The 19,967-nt window shown below is 43.1% G+C and overlaps 3 protein-coding genes across 3 annotated transcripts in view; 1 reads left to right on the forward strand and 2 right to left on the reverse strand.

Moving 5' to 3' along the window:
- Positions 1–19,967, reverse strand: part of LOC308298554 (sialic acid-binding Ig-like lectin 15) — a gene marked incomplete at both ends in the record, with an annotated part of 432,712 nt that overhangs the window by 354,439 nt on the left and 58,306 nt on the right. The gene's annotated exons all lie outside the window — the stretch shown is intronic.
- On the forward strand, positions 139–16,015 carry erp44 (endoplasmic reticulum protein 44). The gene is made up of 11 exons (XM_080751368.1): positions 139–269; positions 4,407–4,479; positions 4,612–4,651; positions 4,887–5,002; positions 7,641–7,825; positions 8,583–8,698; positions 9,214–9,388; positions 10,363–10,474; positions 11,802–11,943; positions 13,637–13,739; positions 14,583–16,015. The coding sequence occupies exons 1-11, from the start codon at positions 210–212 to the stop codon at positions 14,691–14,693; spliced, it is 1,233 nt and encodes a 410-aa protein (XP_080607494.1). The 5' UTR covers positions 139–209; the 3' UTR covers positions 14,694–16,015.
- stx17 (syntaxin 17) overlaps positions 17,181–19,967 on the reverse strand; it is a 19,244-nt gene continuing 16,457 nt past the window's right edge. The window contains exon 7 of the mRNA XM_080751445.1: positions 17,181–18,608. Within this exon, the coding sequence (XP_080607571.1) occupies positions 18,321–18,608 (288 nt within the window). The 3' untranslated portion in view covers positions 17,181–18,320. The remainder of the gene's footprint in view (positions 18,609–19,967) is intronic.

Genomic DNA, 19,967 nt, shown 5'->3' on the forward strand with positions numbered 1-19,967 from the left:
CCGCGGTCTCGTCCGCGGACGAGTCGCCTCGCGAGCCAAAACTACAATTCCCGTCGTGCTTAGAGGAACACCCGGAAGTAAGGACTCACGGTTCCGTGGTCACCGTGCGCTCGGCTCGCCGTCCGTTTCCTGCTGCAGTGAGACCGTTCTGAGGACTGGAGGAGAGGAGAGCGCCGACATCACCTCCAAACAACTCGTCTTCATTCCAAATGAAGCTGTTACCAACACCACCGTCTCTCCATGGCCGCTGCGTCGGCGTCCTACTGCTGGTAAGAAGCACCTGCAGCACTGATAATAGCGGTGCACTAAAAACAGACATAATAACGATAGCTTATGTATGTGTGAACTAGCCAGTCCCAAGCTAGCGTTAGCCAACTGACGTTAGCCTCGTTTTGCTGCTGCTTTGATAACCAGTGAGTGACTATAGCCTGTGTTGTTGGGGCAAGTAAAGTGGCTAATATGTCTAGCGGGCTAAAGAGACGCTTTTGGAGCGTTTTGACGGATCGTAACTCATTCAGGTGACCCTCTCTCTGTGCCTCTCAGTTCAATTCAAAGGGCTTTATTGGCATCAGAAAGCAGAAGTGTAAAATACAATCAAAACAAAATATGTACAATTGAAGGGAGTAGAACCGTTTTTATGTATCGAGGTTACTCAATGCAGACAGTGCATCAGGAATATATACACAATGATTAGTCGTCTTTTAAGGTGGTTGTGTTCCATTTGATATCCTGATCTCTCTGACTCTCCCAAGGCTAGAGCGACGCTAGCCTAACTAACTTAACTGTTAACGTTAAATTCTAATGAACTAACAACTCTTATATCAGGCTCAGTGTCACATTAACGCCAAACGATCCAGCATCCATCCAACATTCATTAGGGCAACAGATAGTTTGATGGAGAACCAGTGCTGGGTGGTGAAGGCTAGTCTACTGCATCTTGACACTGTCTGCCTCTACTTGATTAGCTGTCAAGCTAAAACTGTTGGTTTAATGAATGGACGTGTTGTATAGATCTATTTGTTTTGGCATATAATCGTTATTATGTTATAGATCTTTCATTGCGGATGTAGTAGTAAAGTAGTTGAGTCAGCTTGCTTTTTCATGCATCTCTGTGTGTCCTCCGGAACGATGCTTATTGCCGGTTGGTGAATTCCTCTGTTGTGGCTCATTCCTATTGGCTGACGACCCGGAACTATAGTCAGCGCTGCTGTTTGCAGAGTTTGGGCCTGAAAAAAAGAAAAAGCAAAGAGTAACTTTGTTCACCCCCACACTGAAGATCTGTTATTTTACTAATTTAGATTAGAACATTAAACATCAGACCTTTATCTTTATCTAAGATACTTTATCTTATCTCTGTGTGTGTGGAGCTGAATCTTGGAACCTTACATGGTACAAAATAATTGGTTGCACAGCCCATGGAGGAAGAGGCTGACAGGAAAAAGCTCTACTGTAAGGTCATCTTACCATACTGGTATGCCACAGCACATGTGTTTAAGCGCTGAAAATAGCTGTGTGTGTGTGTGTGTGTGTGTGTGTGTGTGTGTGTGTGTGTGTGTGTGTGTGTGTGTGTGTGTGTGTGTGTGTGTGTGTGTGTGTGAGAGAGAGAGAGAGGAACAGAGACGCTGAGCATGTTCTGAAATATTTGGACATTAGATTGACTTCCCTGTTTAGGCAAACAATGCAGTCTTAATAGACTAGTAATAGCAAATTAATGTAGCACAGCCATCTCTTGAGTAACTCGGCAGTGGCTCAGGGGTAGAGCAGCCGGGTGGGAACATCAAGATTCCCAGTTCGATCCCAGGCTCCCACAGAAGTTTTCTTTTTTTTAAAGATTTGTTTTTGGGCTTTTTATGCCTTTATTTGATAGGATAGTAGACTGACAGGAAATGGGGAGAGAGATGGGGAATGACACGCGGCCGGATCGGGAATCGAACCGGCGACGCCAGCAGGCATCATAGCCTAGTATGTGGTATGCGCCTTGACCACTAGGCCAGCGGGCGCCCCTCCCCCAGAAGTATTATGTCGATGTTTCCTTGAGCAAGACTGTGAACCCCTAATTGCTCCCGCAGGTTGGTGCCTTGCATGGTTTCCTCTGCCATCGGTGTATGGATGTGTTTGTGAATGGGTGAATGTAATGCAATGCACAATCTATGTAAAGCGCTTTGGATAAAAAGCGCTGTATAAACACACCATTAACTACTCTCTCTACTACTTCACTGCTGTCTCACCTCAGACATTAGAAGCCTAAACTACAGTATGTGTTTGCATATCAAACCGGTGTGGTCTGTGGGAGTAGCAGAAACATATCCTGTTTGACAGGTGTTAAAGTTACAGAGATCGGGTCAGATTAGAAAACAGGAATCATGTTTAAAGCATCACAAATGCTGCTGATTTGTTACTATGATTGCCCTAAGGGCGAGAAGCGAGACCTGAAACAACAGAGACTGACATGTCCATATATGGGCATTCCCAGATAAGGGCTTAATATTGATGACATTAGGGATCTCTATATATGGGCATAAAGGGACAAGGATGGAATTAATTTGCAAGTGTGACACTCGCGTCCCGACAACCACACTGGTTATCATGAGACTGACACAATATGTCCATATATGGGCATTCCCAGATATGGGCTTAATATTGATGACCTCAGGGATCTTGGCCATATATGGAGCTGACATGAGGCGTGACACACACGCACGCACGCACGCACACACACACACACACACACACACACACACACACACACACACACACACACACACACACACGATCTGCAGGTTTTCAGATTAAATGCCACCTACGGTCGCAATAATGATATGATATAATAATACCAACAGTAGCACATATAGACCACCGCGAGTAAATAAGATACCCCTTTATTTCTGGTTTCCTACATTTTGTTTTCAAAAGATTTTCCAAACTTCCAAAGTTAAAAACTTTATCACAACAACCTGTCTGACTTGAGACATGCCACAACATTTTAAAAACAGCCTTGAGCACCTACACCTACCTATTGTCTCAGGCCTACATTTAGTCTGTGTGTGTGTGGGGGGGGGGGGGGGATAAATGCTGTATCATGTGAGTGGGTGGGGTTTTTAAGATACTTTATCTTATCTCTGTGTGTGGGAGCTATTAGTGTGAATACTACGTAATGGTACATCCTTACTTCCCTTCTGGCCTGTGTTTGGACCGCAACCCATTTTTTCTGTCAATAATGTTCTTCCTCATTGCCTGCCTGTCCTTGTTTGGCTCTTGCTCTCTACCGAACAACTTTTTAGTCTGCATATTTTCTCCCGTTGCAGCTTTCAGCAAGAAATAATTAACATAAGACTCTTTTCAAATGACTCCAATAGAAGTGTAATATAGATCGCATTTACTATGAAAACCTGAAGCTCATATGCGCCAGTCAGTAACCCAAGTTAGTCACGCCTCATATCACGCTCCATATATGGCCAAGACAGAATTCATTTGCAAATGTCACTCGTGTCACGGCAACCATTTTGCAAATTAATTCTGTCCATGTCCCTTTTAATGCCCCTATATGGAGTTCCCTGATGTCATCAATATTAAGCCCATTTCTGGGAATGCCCATATATGGACATATTGTAGTAGGTCTCATGATAACCAGTGTGGTTGTCTTGATGCAAGTTACACTTGCAAATTAATTCCGTCCTTGTCCCCTTGGCCTTTATGCCCATATATGGAGATCCCTGATGTCATCAATATTAAGCCTGTATCTGGGAATGCCCCTATGTGGACATATTGTGTCAGTCTCTGTTGTTTCAGCGCGGCCATTGACATGGCATAAGTGTTGACTTCACCTGCAATATACATTTCTAAACTTGGCTGACTGTTCTAGCTGCCATTATTACCCCCTTGGTTATTATATTACTGATTATTATTTGTTTAAATCTCAGTAAGTATTTGTCTATGATAGATAGATAGATAGATAGATAGATAGATAGATAGATAGATAGATAAATAGATAGATAGATACCTTTATTATCCCAAGGGGGAAAGTCAGTCGCACAGAGGCGGCACAGTCGGCAAATCAGTCGCCCAAGGTTACAAGTACAGAGAAGTATGAAAAGTAAAAAGTACTGTTATGTACAGCGGGAAAACAAACGCAAAGCAAAGAAATACTATACAGAGAGAGCAGTTGTAAAAGTAGGTAAAAACCTAAAGAAAATATAAAGTGTCAAGAACAGTCAATGTTACATAAGTTTCACGACATAACACCAATAGTAATACATAGTACAACTTATCAATGCAGTGCCTGCCAAACAACAACAAAAAGAGGCCTTAACCAAATAAAGTATCCATAACAGTCAGTGCTAGTCACTGCTACATAAGTATCTCACCAGTGTGTCTAATTATAATTCCCTTTCTCTATGTGTGTGTAGGTGATGGGTCTCTCTACCCCAGGACAGACGGAGATCACCAGTCTGGACACAGGAAACATTGATGACACCCTCAGTAAGACACTCCAAGCTTTTTTCTCTTAATGCGTGATCACTGTAAAGGTTGTGTAGATCCATGATTTGGTTCAAACTTTGCCCTGTGAGCCATTATTTTGGTTCATACAGTACTGTGTGTTTGTCTTTGCAGATAATGCTGGGGTGGCATTAGTGAACTTCTATGCAGACTGGTAAGTGTGTCTGTCGATTCACGTGTACATTTACGTTCAAACTAAATTGTGACCTCGTGCTGTTTTTCTTTCAAGATTAGCCATGGTGTAAAAAGTAACACTAAACATATCAGCATGTCAGAAGTAAACTTTTAACTAACCCTGGACGTTGCGTAGTTACAAAAGTCATTGAATTTGTTAAGTAAAATATGCAAAGCCCTGCAAACCACACAATACACCCCCCTCTCTCTTTCAGGTGTAGATTTAGTCAGATGCTTCATCCGATCTTCGAGGAGTCCTCAAAAATGGTGAGGGAGGAGTATCCTGATGCTAAACAGGTTGTGTTTGCTCGAGTCGACTGTGACCAACATTGTGAGTATTGACTCGTCTTCTCTTTTGACTTATACACAAAGGCATATTGTGTTTACCCTTTCTTCTATTTCTACTTCTTAACACTTTTGGTGCCAACCCCGAGTTTCCCGAGTTTGTATAGGCCCTACAGCTGTGCCAAGCCCTTTTTTTTGCTCAGCTGTGCCAAGCCCTTTTTATTTGCTCTCCCTACTCTCCTTACTTCCAACTTCTGGTTTCGCCATGATCAAGATCGCGAAATGCATGTTTGACTCCCAGAACAGCCCATGGCAGCTCCTATGGCAGCCATGTTTGTTTACATTTGAAGAAAAAATTATAGCCTATATCTTTTGAATGCCTGAAAGGTTTTCCAAGCAGATGTTTTTGTTTGAAAGCTGTGAATGGCGTGCATTATCTGTGCATGACCCATGCACATCGTGCACATTAAAAGGTAAGAATTCTCCTAGGGTTGATACCCTCACAAAAACATGCAGTAATCCTGGTCTCAATAATGCCTCCCCCTGGCCAGCCGGGGCGCTTGATGGAGGGGAAAGGAACTGGTTGGAATAACGTGTTCCTTCCACGTGCTACGTCCATCCCGGGGAAATCCCCCATGTCAGGTGAAAAGAAACAACTTGGACTACTCATGCATTGAAGGAAGCATGAGGTCAGTCCGTTGTCTCCCCAGGCGCGGCAGAGGGAGAGCAGAGCCCAGGATTACATAGGCAATTGGCACTGGGTGAAAATGGGTTGCAAAATCGTGGGATAAAACTTATATAAAAAAAAAAAGAAAAAACAGTAAGAATTCTGGCAATTCTGGCAATGCAAGACATTAAAGATTTTAACTCTCCTACTGCCAGATTATTTATTTATTTATTGGGTCTGGTGCCATCAAAAAGCTGGTCTGCCAGGCAGCAGAGGGCGGCGTCATGCGAGAATGAATGTGAATTTGCCTGTTATGTGTTGAAGAAGAAGAAGACCAGTCACTGGCCACAGAGCCTTACAGCCAGAGGAAATCAACAAGGAAGTGAATTGTTCTCCGTTGATGTTAACGCATAATGGATTTTTTACACCATCACCGCGGAAAATGTGTTTACAGTACACGGCCGCGCGACCCCTCATCAGCTTACAGTCATCAGACGAACGAACCGAACGAGCACCGTATTGGCATCGAGGTTCTGTAAAAAATGGGGCGAACGTTAACGTTCAAAGCGTGGGGAGAGTTAATGCTTGGCACCAAGCAGGTTAATAACAAATATTACCGCTAGGCCCAGATCGCTGGCCTAGAAATAATATCAATAAAGGCAGAAAAGCCAAAAAACTAATCTTGAAAAAAAGAAAATAGAAATATTATTAATGAACATTTATATTTCTTGTAATCTCAGTATCTGGAGTTGTTTCTTAAACACGCACGCACACACACACACACACACACACACACACACATACTCACATAACGCACAACAAAAAGTTGTCATTCTTATTCCTGTGTCAAGTGTGCATGCATATAGTGGTGATTCTTCTCAATCAAAAACCGGATCAGAACCACACTCAGAAATAAAGCATTGTGTTTCTGTTTTGTTTTTTTCAAGATATGTTTTTGGGCTTTTATACCTTTATTGATAGGACAGTAGACTGACAGGAAACAGGGAGAGAGATGGGGAGTGACACGCAGCAAAGGTAGTCGGGATCGGGACTCGAACCAGTGACACGCTGTCAGGCTATACTGAGCCCATGTGGTATGCGCCTGGACCGGTAGACCAACGGGCACCCCAGAAATAAAGCTTTGATGAAAATGAAATCAAAGGAACTTATATTTTGATAGGGTTGAGCAGACAAAGGTTTGTCCTGGACTGTGTGTACACCCAGATCAGAGTCACATTGGCCAAAACCTTGCGGGACGCTTAATGACATTAACTCATAAATAGCACTGGGAGTGACTTTTATTTTGCACATGAAGGAGCACAAATAGTGCCTAAATTTAATGCAATTATCATCCATTTATGCAAGGCCAAATCTGTTATATTTAATTAACATAGTATTATTCCTTTATGTTCAAATAGTTTTCTGTATAAAATATACTACTGTATACTACTGCTGTGAGAAGTGTTAGGCTACATCATTAAATGCACCTGTCATTCATGCGTTGGAAAGAGATATGGATTTGTATTTATTTATTTTAATCATAATATGTCCGACAAACTGTAATCAATTCTGTACATTCAGGACGGCAGTTTTTAAAATCCCAGTGTGACCTCAGACTACACCTCAAGCACAAACAAAATACCAGACTCTTTTGAGATAAAAACAAATTAAAGAGAATAATTGATAACCGGCAAACTGTTTGAAGACTAATGACAAAACTGCTGCAGCCTGTGAAGACTGGAGGCTTAGAGACACCCTGCTGCGTGACTGACACCTGCCACACACACATGCGCGCACACGCACACATACACACACACTCATTCACTGTGGAGCCGACAGAATATTTACCCTCGGCGGGGGGGCAGCTTTCATGTGAGAGATCAGAGCTGGCAGGCGACTGAAGGCAGTGTTTTCAGACTGCAGTCATACCACTATCTCTGTCTCTGCCCCCTCCTTCCACGCCATCAACTGATTTGTCGTGTTTATTAATAATGTTATTATTTTTTTACTTGCGCAGCGGACATTGCCCAGCGCTACCGGATCACCAAGTACCCGACGCTGAAGCTGTTCCGAAACGGTATGATGATGAAGAGGGAGTACAGGGGTCAGAGGTCGGTGACGGCCATCGCCGACTTCATCCGCCAGCAGAAGATAGACCCTGTGAAGGAGCTCCAGTCCCTGGACGAGATCCCTACTCTGGATGTGAGGACTGCTTATACAAAACATACACACATTTATATTGCTATTAAGGGTGTTAACAATTAATCTATCTGATCTGAGCTTAACATAATCACAGTAATTCTATTCCATCATATTCAAAGGCTTTTGGAGAGAAATGAGACGGACTCCATAGATCACTGTAGAGGGGAGGTGTGTGTGTCCGTGTCCAGCTGAACCTCATTTACGCTCGTTAATGTTATATACATCAAGGCAATTATGTTTCGGCACTCATTTTTGGGCTTGGACAAGAATTTTCCTTTTGGACCTAAAAAACGCTGCTTAACAATTAATCGGTTAATCGATCGATAAGGTTATCAACTTTCAATTAATGAATGTATCGATAATTTACATCCCTAATTGCTATACTTGTGAGGACATCAGCATTTTAGGATGGTGATTTTATGGATGCAATCTTTACATTTCCTAATAATGATGACTCAATCTTTATTGAGACATCCCTATTCTGTGAAATCTCTTACCCTCCAACTTCCCAGTAACTGACAACATTGATGCATCATCATAAGTCACCAGGTGCAATATCTTCAAAGACCACCAGTGGTCCCTGCTCTAAATGCCTAATCCTAACCCCCACACCAATTTATTTTTTTACCATAAAACATCCATTTCTCTTATGAGGACCAGGAAATTTGTCGTTGCAATGTCCTCTACTACATTTCCTCATACTTTATCAAATAAACTGTAGCCAATATTCTTGTTTTTCTCTCTTCTTCTTCACCAGAGGAGCAAGAGGAACATCATAGGTTTCTTTGAACAGAAGGACTCAGAGAACTACCACACTTTCGAGAAGGTTGCCAACATCCTTCGAGACGACTGCTCATTTATGGCTGCCTTCGGGTGAGACACCAAAAAGAAAAAAGACCTTACTGATAGTATAGTAGGCCATGCACCCCTCTCATTAAGACATGCTTATTAGAACCTTTGGCCTCATTTTAGTTGCTGGATCTGTGGTTTACAGGCATAGTTCACCCAAAAGAATAACTGTTTTTCTATTGATTACTCCATGGACATTTCTTTGTTTTTGTTGCATTCCTAAGCCACTAATCTGATGACCAGCAGTGGTTCCCTATGGAGACACAAAGAGTCTCCTCAGATTATAGGATTAGGAATGCAAAAAATATCCATGAATTCAAGTCTCCATGGGAAGAGTAAGAGTCATTTTGGGGGTGTACTATCCCTTTAAGTCAGTGATTCACAACATCGGGTATGGGGACCACCAGTGGGTCCAAAAGGACACACACGTGTCCCAGAGATTAAAATAAAATGGGGGTCCCCCTAATGGTCCCTGTACCTGACATTGAGAACCATTGGTTTAGGTCTTGATTCTGTTTGATGAACCGTTCCCCATCCAGTGCTACATCCGAGGTGGAGAGGTTCAGCGGAGACAACGTCATCTATAAGCCCGTCGGGGAGAGTGTTCCTGACATGGTGTACCTGGGTTCCCTCACTAACTTTGACCTCACCTATGCCTGGGCCCAGGACAAATGTGTCCCCCTGGTCAGGGAGATCACCTTTGAAAACGGAGAGGTCAGTTCCCACTTGTTGAACACATGCCACATCTCTGTCTCATCTCATATCTGTCATTGCCCATACAATCGGTATATCATATGGATGCGTATTATATTTGTTTTGTGTAGCATACTAAAGATATAAAAAAAAATATATATATATATAGGATTATTATAAAATGATGAAAGATATATTTGTGTGTGTATATATATACATTTGTGTGTAAACATAATGTTTGTTTGTTTGACAATTTTGTACCATATATTTCCAAATAAGTAGCCCTATCACAAATAGCTGCCGGCTACCTAATACTGACTAGGGCTGGGTGCAATAACTGCAATACTATCATACCGCGGATGTGTAATGCACACAGCTAGCCTGGGGCCAGCCTAGATACTAATGCATCTAGCTAACTAACTGCAGTATCTATCCCTACCTTGTTTTAACATGGCTGGGATGTCTAGCTCAGCTAGGCTAGCACACAGCGGTGTCGAGTTCATAACCGCAATTATGTTCACACCAGAACTATGACGACGGTTAATTGCCGTACACAGCCCCTCCCTTCGTCCGGGCCAGGCTATATGTGTCCACTCTTAGATGTGCCAGCAAGCCTTCAATCTCTCTGACTTCTTCTTCGATCCTTTCCATGGCATTAGGTTAATCATCCCACTTCTTGATACCATGGTGAACTGTAGCCAAATAATGGCCTGGTGCAAATAGCCACCTGGTTCTTTTAAACACCTGGGGTCCAAATCGATTTTGCATAATTAAACACCCAGGCTACTATTTGGAAATATACGGCTATGTACTTATTCATTCTAAGAACAGTGATGTTTTCTTCTTCAGCATTTATGCTTTGTCATCCTACAACTGTATGTAGAGCCAGCTGTGAAATGTAATCCAGACCCATGAGTCATGCTTAATGCACTCCCAAGCGGAGCCACACAATGTCATTCTTTGACTCACTGTTGTTGTGTCTGTGTGTTTGTCAGGAGCTAACTGAAGAGGGCCTTCCATTCCTCATCTTATTCCACGTCAAGGAAGACACAGAAAGCTTAGAAAACTTCCAGCACGAGGTGGCTCGTCAGCTCATCAGTGAGAAAGGTGTGTGCAATCAGGGGTCAAATACAGTATGTACGTGGCAAAGACTCACACAGGGTTCTTATTTTGATCATAATACCGAATTACTGCATGGCAAGTCTCAAGGTTTTCTTCAGAATATGTTTGACACTGATTTACTAGGACACTATGGAACACTATGTTCACTAGTACTAGTGGTTATCAAACATTTTATTTGCAAGGGACCCCCATAACTCTTGAGAGTGTACAAATGGAACCATTCCATTTGTACACACTCAGAGTTACAGACCTGTTATGGTCATTCAGAGCTGGCTCTTTGTGTTTCTGGTAATATTATTGTCCACTCATTTTGTATGTCTGTGGCAAAAAGGACATTTTGACAAAAATGTCCACCACAAGCCAGCATGATGATGACCATTGGTAACAAAGCATGTCAAGTTTTGTAAAAAAAATAAATTCGCTACTGTCTAAAATCTGGGGGCAAAGAAATGTGGTACTTTGTAAAGATTTGGTATTAATTCAGTGTAGAATTACCAAGCCCTAATCTGTTCTCAATCAAAGAATCTTAAAGGATAACATAGTTAAGCCAAGATGTGTGGCAGCGATTATTGCCGGAAACGACAACAGCGTGGAGCAATGTGTTTTTAAGGAGCAAGCACATGAACACAAAAAATAATGATATGGCGGTCCATAACGGTGTAGTTGAATGCAAGATATTAACCTGGACTAGTAAACAAAACATTATTTGAACATGCCCTTTGCCCCTATATATTCCTAACACACTTGTCCATAGTGTGTTAGTGTGTGTGTGTGTGTGTGTGTGTGTGTGTGTTATGACTCGATCCTTGGCCCACCACCAGGGTCACCACCAGGGTCATGAGTTGGATTTGGCTGCATTCAAACAGTGTTTTTAAACCAGTGGTTCCCAAACTTTTCAGATCGAGACCCAAAAGAGAGATTAGACGTTTGCCCATGACCCAAACTAGTGAAAATAGCAGATCTACATGCGCACAACGCGTCGCTTCTTACCACATTGCGAGCTTGTATTTTCACTCATTCATTCTTAAGCATTTGTTTTCCAATTTATGGAATTTATTTGATTTTTGTATTTTTGTTGTATTTTGAAAAATCATTGATATTATTTAGAAAAATCTTTGATTTATATTTTGATATATATATATATATATATATATATATATATATATATAGTAATTAATTTAAATGTTTTGACATTTACTGGTGACCCATGAAAATGTGTCTGCGACCCACAAAAGGGGGTGTTTGGGAAACAGGGTTTTATATACAGTATGTATGTATGTGGTGTTAAACCCAATGCTCCTCTCTCCCTCAGGCTCTATAAACTTCCTGCATGCAGACTGTGAGAAGTTCCGTCATCCTCTGCTGCACATCCAGAAGACCCCTGCTGACTGTCCTGTCATTGCTATAGACTCCTTCAGACACATGTATGTCTTCCCCGAGTTCAAAGACGTGGCGTAAGTACCTCCGCTTCAATACTACAACAACAACAACAACAACCACTATTCAAATGTTGGGACGGGCAATTCTTTATGCTGTAGGACAGGGGTCTTCAACAGGGGATCTGGGATCCCTAGGGGGTCCTCAGAGTTACTACAGGGGGTCCTCCAAATCTTTGTGTGATAGAAAGTTTTTTTTCTAGCATCCATATTCTGAGAACTTTAGCCAAAAATTGCAGATCTACAAGCTCACAATGCTAGATAGGCTATTTTCGGCAAAAAGCTTTGGTGTAGAGGGGCAGACTAAGTACAGAGTGAAAGGTCAAGTTTATTAAGTGTTGACGGTTCAAGTGGTTAAATATCTGAAAACACAAATTGACATGAACCCAAAACACTGATGATCATTGCTGTCAAACAATGAAACTATATGGAATCTATAATGAGGTTGTGGGGGTCCCTGCTTAATCTCTCAACTAAGGGGTCCTCGGCCTGAAAACGTTGGGCTATAGGCTGTCGCCCTCTCTCCAATTCCCATTGATCTGTGTATAGAGGTGTTACAAATATATCTGACGTTGAGATTTGTTCAGATATAGTACATTTTGCTCATAATACACACACACACACACCCCACTCATCTCTTTCACACTCGGGACACAACATGACACGCTGCACACAGAGCACCAGAGAAATGTCACACCTCTTAAAATCCATCCTTTATTAATGGGCCAGGACACCGGTGCTAATGTGACATGATTTGGCACGTGCAATTAGCGCTAAACTAATCCAGTCTAATCTAATTTAATCTTATTTATTCTGCCCCCCACCATCACCAGCACCACCACTCTGCTCCACCCTCCTCCTCAATCACAGTTAGATCAGATAGACAGCGCCCTGAGGACTGACCAGCCCTCCACAACCTAATTACATCACATCACTATCTCACCAACACTACATGTGGCACACACACAGCACAATCACATTAGTGCCATGTATGTTCTATATCGTCGTTGTCGGGTGGAAACCTTGTATGTCCAAAACCGTTCGGTTTGCATTTATCATTTAAAAAATGATTTAAGTGCGAGGCGTTGTGTGCTTGTAGATCTGCTGTTTTCACTACTTTTGTGCGACAGCCTTGTATGATGAAGCAGGGCTGTACTTTGCGAAAGAACATACACATTTGAAACTTGGAGATACGAGGTTTCCGCCCGACAACGACGATATGTGTGTGTGTGCTTGGATGCTGTTCCAATACCCAAAGATGCTGTGATTGGAGACCAGCTCCCTGTGTGTGTGTGTGTGTGTGTGTGTGTGTGTGTGTGTGTGTGTGTGTGTGTGTGTGTGTGTGTGTGTGTGTGTGTGTGTGTGTGTGTGTGTGTGTGTGTGTGTGTGTGTGTGTGTGTGTGTGTGTGTGTGTGTGTGTGTGTGTGTGTGTGTGTGTGTGCGATATGACATGACAAGATCTCCTGACCTTTGGTTATTAATAAGCACACTTCAGAGGATGTTTCTTTTTATATGGATGAATGTTGCTCCATGACACGTCTAGGAAGGCTAATGTATTTTATTGCTGCCCAAAGCTATATTGTTTAATTTCAATGGTTTAATTCCTATCTGGACCTGGTAGTTTCTTTATTGAATACCTCTCTGTGTAGGAATGCATGGTGAGTGCAGTCAGTCATACAAGCTGTTTTCCTGGTGTGTGTGTGATTTCCAGGATTCCGGGCAAGCTGAGACAGTTTGTGTTGGACCTGCATTCTGGGAAGTTGCACCGAGAGTTCCACCACGGACCAGACCCCACGGACAGCACACCAGGACAGGTCTGCATTACACACAACATCTGTTCATGGCCCGTGATGTTTGAAAAGTTAACCTGTTTAAAACGGGGAAAGCATGGAGCGCCCGCTGGCCAAACTGGTCCAGGCGCATACCACTTAGGCATTGCCACATAAGCATGGATGCCTGGCAGCGTCGCGGGTTCGATTCCCGATCCGGACGACCTTTGCCGCGTGTCACTCCCCATCTCTCTCCCCATTTCCTGTCTACTGTCCTATCAATAAAGGCATAAAAGCCCAAAAAATAAAACTTAAAAAAAGGGGGGAAAAAACAAACAGGGAAAGCATCTGTCATTTTAGACAGAATTTTTTAGAGGCCAATTGCACACTGCTGCGTTTTCGGGCCGAATATCAGAGTGAATTTCGGAGTGCGTGAATAAAAAAATCAACCTCACGTTATGTCAATCACGTTTGCACACTGCCGCCCGTTTCGTATTTATTTTCGGACCAGGGTTGATTTTTCCCGATTCCCTTGCTCGCTCTCTCTTTCCTCTCTCTCTCCCTTGCCTACGGCTTTCGGATTTCCAAAACGCAACGAAAACATGCAGTGCAGTGTGCAACCACCTTTAATGCATTAGCATACGCACGCGCAGTATTGTTTAACTGCACTCCCAGGGTTGACCACCAGGAGAAGGCTCCTTCAACGATCTTGGCTCGAAAAAGTTTGATATCCACTGGTTTAGAAGGCATTTGTCGAATCGGCCTCTGGTCTTAATGGCTTAAATTCCCCCCTTTTATCATATAATCTATAATGTATGATAAGCTTGTTTCAGTGACCATCATTTCAAGACTGTCTGTTAACCAAACGTTGTACCCCTGCACCCCCAGGAGGAGACGTTGGGAGAGGTAGCCAGCAGCCCGCCAGAGAGCTCGTTTCAGAAGCTGGCGCCCAGTGAAAGCCGATACACCATCCTCAACAGGGACCGCGACGAGCTGTGATCTCCAGCACCTCACAGGGAACCTGTGACTCCATGCCACGCCCCGGGGGGGTCAGGGAGGGGGACTAGGGTTTGGACAGGCCGACGGGACAGCAACACCCAACACCCTTACTGAACAGAGCGAGAGAGAGAGAGAGAGAGCAAGGAAGAATGGGAGGTGAAGATGATATGAGTGAGAGAGAGAGAGAAGAGTGCAGTCTATGACACGACCGTGTTGGAATAACGTATATTTTCATAACTCTTATGTGTATAATTTTTATTTTGGATAAATAGGGGGGAGGGGTAGGGCTAAAAAAAAGAAAAGAAGAAAATTCAATTGTGTGTGCGTGTGTGGGAGGGAGTTAGGGGTATTTGGACATCGAGATAATTGTATTTTTTATTTTTTTTGGAAGCTTGTAAATATGTTTGTGCTTAAGTGGGCATGTCCGTCATCATCGGTCTAAATTAAATGCAGAGATTTCTTTATTTTATTTCTTTTTTTCATTTTTCGTCACCCTGTTTGTTTGTACCGTAGGAAAAGAGCAGAGTGTGCTCCGTTCGTTCACTCCTGTTCCGTGGTTCCAGAAGTCCAGTCCAGTTTAGTCCAGTCCAGTGTGTCTAGTGTGAGAGGCCCCGCCCTGCCCCGCCCCCCAGGAGCCTCATACAGTTGCTGCATCTCAATAGAACCCCATTCCAGTCCAATTTGTTTGTATAGCACAATGTATGATATCGAGTCAATTTAAATGGCTTCCTTTCCGCGTGTGCTCCACGCATATTGGCCCGGGTAAAACATGTCTAGAAATACTTTTTAGATACTTTAACCACTTTCACCCTGGCGTCCCCATTTTTGGGCACGTCATTTTTGGACGAAAATGTACAGAGACAAAGAAAGAAATGGCAAATAAATAGCCAATCTAAAAGCTCACAAGGCGCCACGATGCAACACGTGAGCTTGTAGATCGTCTTTTTCCCCCCAGAATAGCTGAAGTATAGATCAGGGCTTAAATGGTTACCATAATAACTGTCAAACAAGGTAGAAGAAGAGGTAAAAGAGCCACTCTTAAGACTATTGAGAGGCAGCCCTCCTCTTCCTGGTACTAACGGTTAATAGATGATGATGATGATGTCACTGAGCTGTGTTCCCGGGAAACCAGACGAGCAAGAAAAAAAAAAGAAAGTGGCTTGAAATGAAGTTAGAGAGAGATGATCATGAACCTCACTGACTGACTGTTGATTTTGTTTACCTTGTTGTAAAAAATGTGTGTCTTTGTACTGAGACGGTGACTATCTCTCCCACGTCTGTCCCAGTGTTTTACACAGCCAGCGATACAAGGGGGGGGTGGGGGTGGGGGGGGGGGGGGGAGACAATGTCAGCAGACAGCAGACCAAGCTGTTAGTCAGGGGACTTTACAGTAGTTTTTTTTTCTAAAATGGCACCCTCGCTTGGACAACTTTGTTTTTTTTACAACAAGGGTTCATATTTTAGCTTGTAATTATAGAAAAGAAGAGTGTTAAAAATGTTTTCATTAACTGCTTTTTAGCGATTTTAGATTTCAGTGGGTGGGGGCATGTTTACAAGTGGCCAAATATGTATTTTTATACACAATAAGCCGGCGATCTCTTTATTACTGTTTACAGTAACACTGCTAGCCCCCATAAGTCACATCTGCCCATGAAAGATTGTGGTGCATCTTGTGAATGGGCTTATTGTATCTAAAAATACATATTTAGCCACTTGTACGCATGCCCCCAACCACTGAAATCAAAATCATTAAAATTGCTAAAACGACAGAAAGCAGTAAATGAAAACATTGACACTCATCTTTTCTTTTCTCTAATTACAACAATCTAATCAAATATGAACCCTTGTTGAAAAAAAACAACAAAGTTGTCCTTTAACATCCTTCAAAGGTTAGGTCACAAGTCTATAGTTCCCTGAGGTCCAATTGGTTTGAATGGACCAAAAGAGAGGAGCGAGATGGTGGCTGTGTTTGTACTGGGAGCCCTTCCTCTCCCTGCAGAAGCAGTGACATATCAACCCACATACAGGACAGGCATGGTGGGTGGGGGGGAGGAGGGGGTGTCATTTCAAAATCAGTCATCTCGGAGAAGGATAACAAATGAGAAAAGAAAAAAAAACTAAATTAAAACCATTTTACAGGATTTTGTGTTGTCTGAATTGTCATGTTTTTAAGAGCCACCACCTACCGCTTTATGTTGTCAATTTAGTAAATTACAGACTGACTGAAAGGCTGTTTTTATTTGGCAAGAAAAAAGCTTTGTAAGAAACACATGGTAAGTTTACACATTGTGCTACTGCAAGACCCTACTGACCCTAGAGTTCTCAACGGGACTGAAAATTAAGGCCCGGCCCTAATTGGCATACATTTTAAGCCCGGTTTAAAAACATTGGGTCAGGTTTGGGCAGAATTTGAGAAACACCAGTAATAGATAAATACACAAACAGACATAACGGAATCATTTTGATTTAAATGTTTTATTTCTTTTCATAAAATGGACTAATTGGCATACATTTTAGGCCCGGCCAGGCCCGAACACGTCGGGTCGAGTTGGTGCAGAATTTGAGAACTCGACCCTAGAACTGATCTGTAGATAGGCTAATGGCACTTGGGTGCTTTTTGTGCAATGCAGCTTTCACACTGACACATTATAAACATGACATTATGTAATTAGTTGGTTGCACATTGAAAAGAGACGATCTACAAGCTCAAGTCACAACACTGGCTGTGTTTTGAGGTTGTCACGTAACTATTTTTTGGTGTGTGACCCTGAAGCGCATTGGGTTTAAGCGTGCATCAATGTCAGACAAGGAAAAAAATATTTAAAAATGTCTCATACTCGAGACGAGTACCACTTTTTGCAGTTAAGGAGGACAGGAGAATGAAGAAAACTTTTTCCTCACAATACAGACTGACATTGTTCTTTAAGAATAAAGCTATGGTGGAAATTCACATGAATTTATACATATAACTTCCCGTGAGCTGATCACTGAGGCTTTAGTAGTGCTAATCTGAAACACTAACATTTTTCATTTAATTGTTGGGAACACGCAAAAACAGTGGTTGACCCTGTTTAACCAACATAACATGGATTATTGCAGTCTCAACAGAAAGACATAAATGCATGCAGAAAAGCCCAAGCAACCACAAACCAAATAGTGTAGTAGTGTCTTTAAATAGTAGGAACCATAATGAACCAGTTTTTACTATGTACGTATAACAGTAAACCTAATCACATCCTTACAGAAAATCCATCCACACACAAGTATATTCCAGCAGGTCTATGGAAAAGTCTTACTGTGCCATCAAAACTACTGTATGATTGATGGCGTGATAACAATTGTTTTTGGCTCTCACAGTGGGTCATTCATTAGTAGAGGGTGGGGCTGGAGGTATAGCCTGTTAAGGTCAACTTCTTAATTCATGCTCCATCATACAATGGTGCCCCGAGCCCAAAATAGCAGCTCTTAGCTAGCTTCTACACGCAACACCACCATAACAAAAACATAAATCAGGGCTTTAGACTCAAGCTTTAGACTTTAGACCAGCTGATTGGTCAGTCAATCGGGCCCAGAGTGATCCATCAGCCAATGAGCTTGAGCCAGTGGTTAAGGTTCTGATGGCAGTGATCAGAGAGAGACCCAGTCGTCACCAGTCGTATCATTATGGCCCGACTGCATGCCAGACGAGGGTTCTGCTGGAGGCGGCGGCGCCGTCAGTTGCTTCATCTGGAAATCCAGGCGGGTTCTGCGATGCTTCTGGACCATGTTGCCCCCCGCGAAGCCCAGGGCCCCTCCTCCCAGGGCGGCGGCCACGCCGGCGGCCTTGAACCCCGCCAGGAGGCCTATGGGACCGCCCAGCACGCCGCCCAGCAGTGCTCCCGCCACCGGCAACACCGCTAACCTGTAGCCCGCCGCCTACACAGGCAGAGAGGAAGGAGGGGAGGGAGAGAGAGAGAGAGACGATCAGGGGTGTCGCACCAAATTCTGGGCCCTGGGTACAAGGATTCACTGTGGGCCCCCCATGAATGTGCTTCATACGGGGAGGGGGTTTAACCCATTTAGACTGGGAACGCATTATTACGCGTTATTTTGTGCTTTAACTATGGAAAAAAGCGAGCTTGTAGATCTGCTATTTTTGAAAGATTGTGACGATTTGTGCAAGTCTTTGAATATTTCCAAGTTTAAAAAAAAAAAACTATGTTTCTATGTCAGTGGTGCTCAAACCTTTTCCAGTGAAGGACCCCCAAAATTATATGTATATGGCCACGGACCCCTATCTCAAAATATTTAGTTCCAGGGACCCCCCAGAAGCGAATTTGAGTTTGCATAAAAAACACATATTCAAAAGATTTGCACACATTTTCACGACTTTTAAAGAATAGCAGATCTACAAGCTTGCAGCGCGGCACTCGGTGCTGCGCTGTGAGCTTGTAGATCTGCTATGTTTCGACAGCTAAAGTATAAAACAATCAAGACCCCTCCACCTTGGGCCCTAGTAACCCAGTCCCACCCCCACCCCCCCCACCCCCCCCTTGTGACGCCCCTGGGGACAATGAAGGGAGATTCAAATTATTTCATTTGTGGAATTCACGTTTAAGATCCTGGAACAGGAAGGTTGAGAGAAAAAAGAAACTCAATTAAAATACACCGGTGGAACCGTTGAGCCCTTTGAGGCTTCATGACGGTGTGAGATAGTGTTTAGATGTGTCCATCCTTTCATGATTACACATTAACACAGGAGACACACGCACACACACACACACACACACACACACACACACACACACTGACACACCTAGACCGTCCTACACCCATAAATATAAACTCCATGCCTGCGTCAAAGCCTAGCGTGTTCATTATCTCCATTTAAGAAAAATCAGCCAGATGTGGCCTGCGTGTTATTGGCCGCTGTTATCATCAGAGAGGAAGATGTTCTTCAAGGCTGATGGCAATTAGTGAGTGACTTCTCTGACCGTGCTTGCTTAACACCCCCCCCCCCCCCACACACACACACACACATACTTGATTAACACTTCACTTTTAAATTAATATAGTTCAAAGCCAGCATCCCTTATCCCTACCCCCACGGTAGTTAAAGCAATTTTAATTTCATCAGAGTTGAGTTGAAAGGCTTAATCAGGGTACAGGTTATAGGGGGATGTGGGGCAGAGGGTTGTTGTGTGTGTGACTGTGTGTGTGTGTGTGTGTGTGTGTGTGTGTGTGTGTGTGTGTGTGTGTGTGTGTGTGTGTGTGTGTGTGTGTTTGACCTGATGA

This window comes from Nannobrachium achirus (assembly GCF_963921795.1).
Source record: "Nannobrachium achirus genome assembly, chromosome: 2".
NCBI lineage: Eukaryota > Metazoa > Chordata > Actinopteri > Myctophiformes > Myctophidae > Nannobrachium > Nannobrachium achirus.

Bases quoted from the DNA above. Each gene is read 5' to 3' on its own strand.
- erp44 (XM_080751368.1), top strand. From the start codon at position 210: ATGAAGCTGTTACCAACACCACCGTCTCTCCATGGCCGCTGCGTCGGC. The intron at 5,003-7,640 runs GTGAGTATTGAC...TTACTTGCGCAG, and splicing joins AGTCGACTGTGACCAACATT to CGGACATTGCCCAGCGCTAC. The intron at 7,826-8,582 runs GTGAGGACTGCT...CTTCTTCACCAG, and splicing joins ACGAGATCCCTACTCTGGAT to AGGAGCAAGAGGAACATCAT.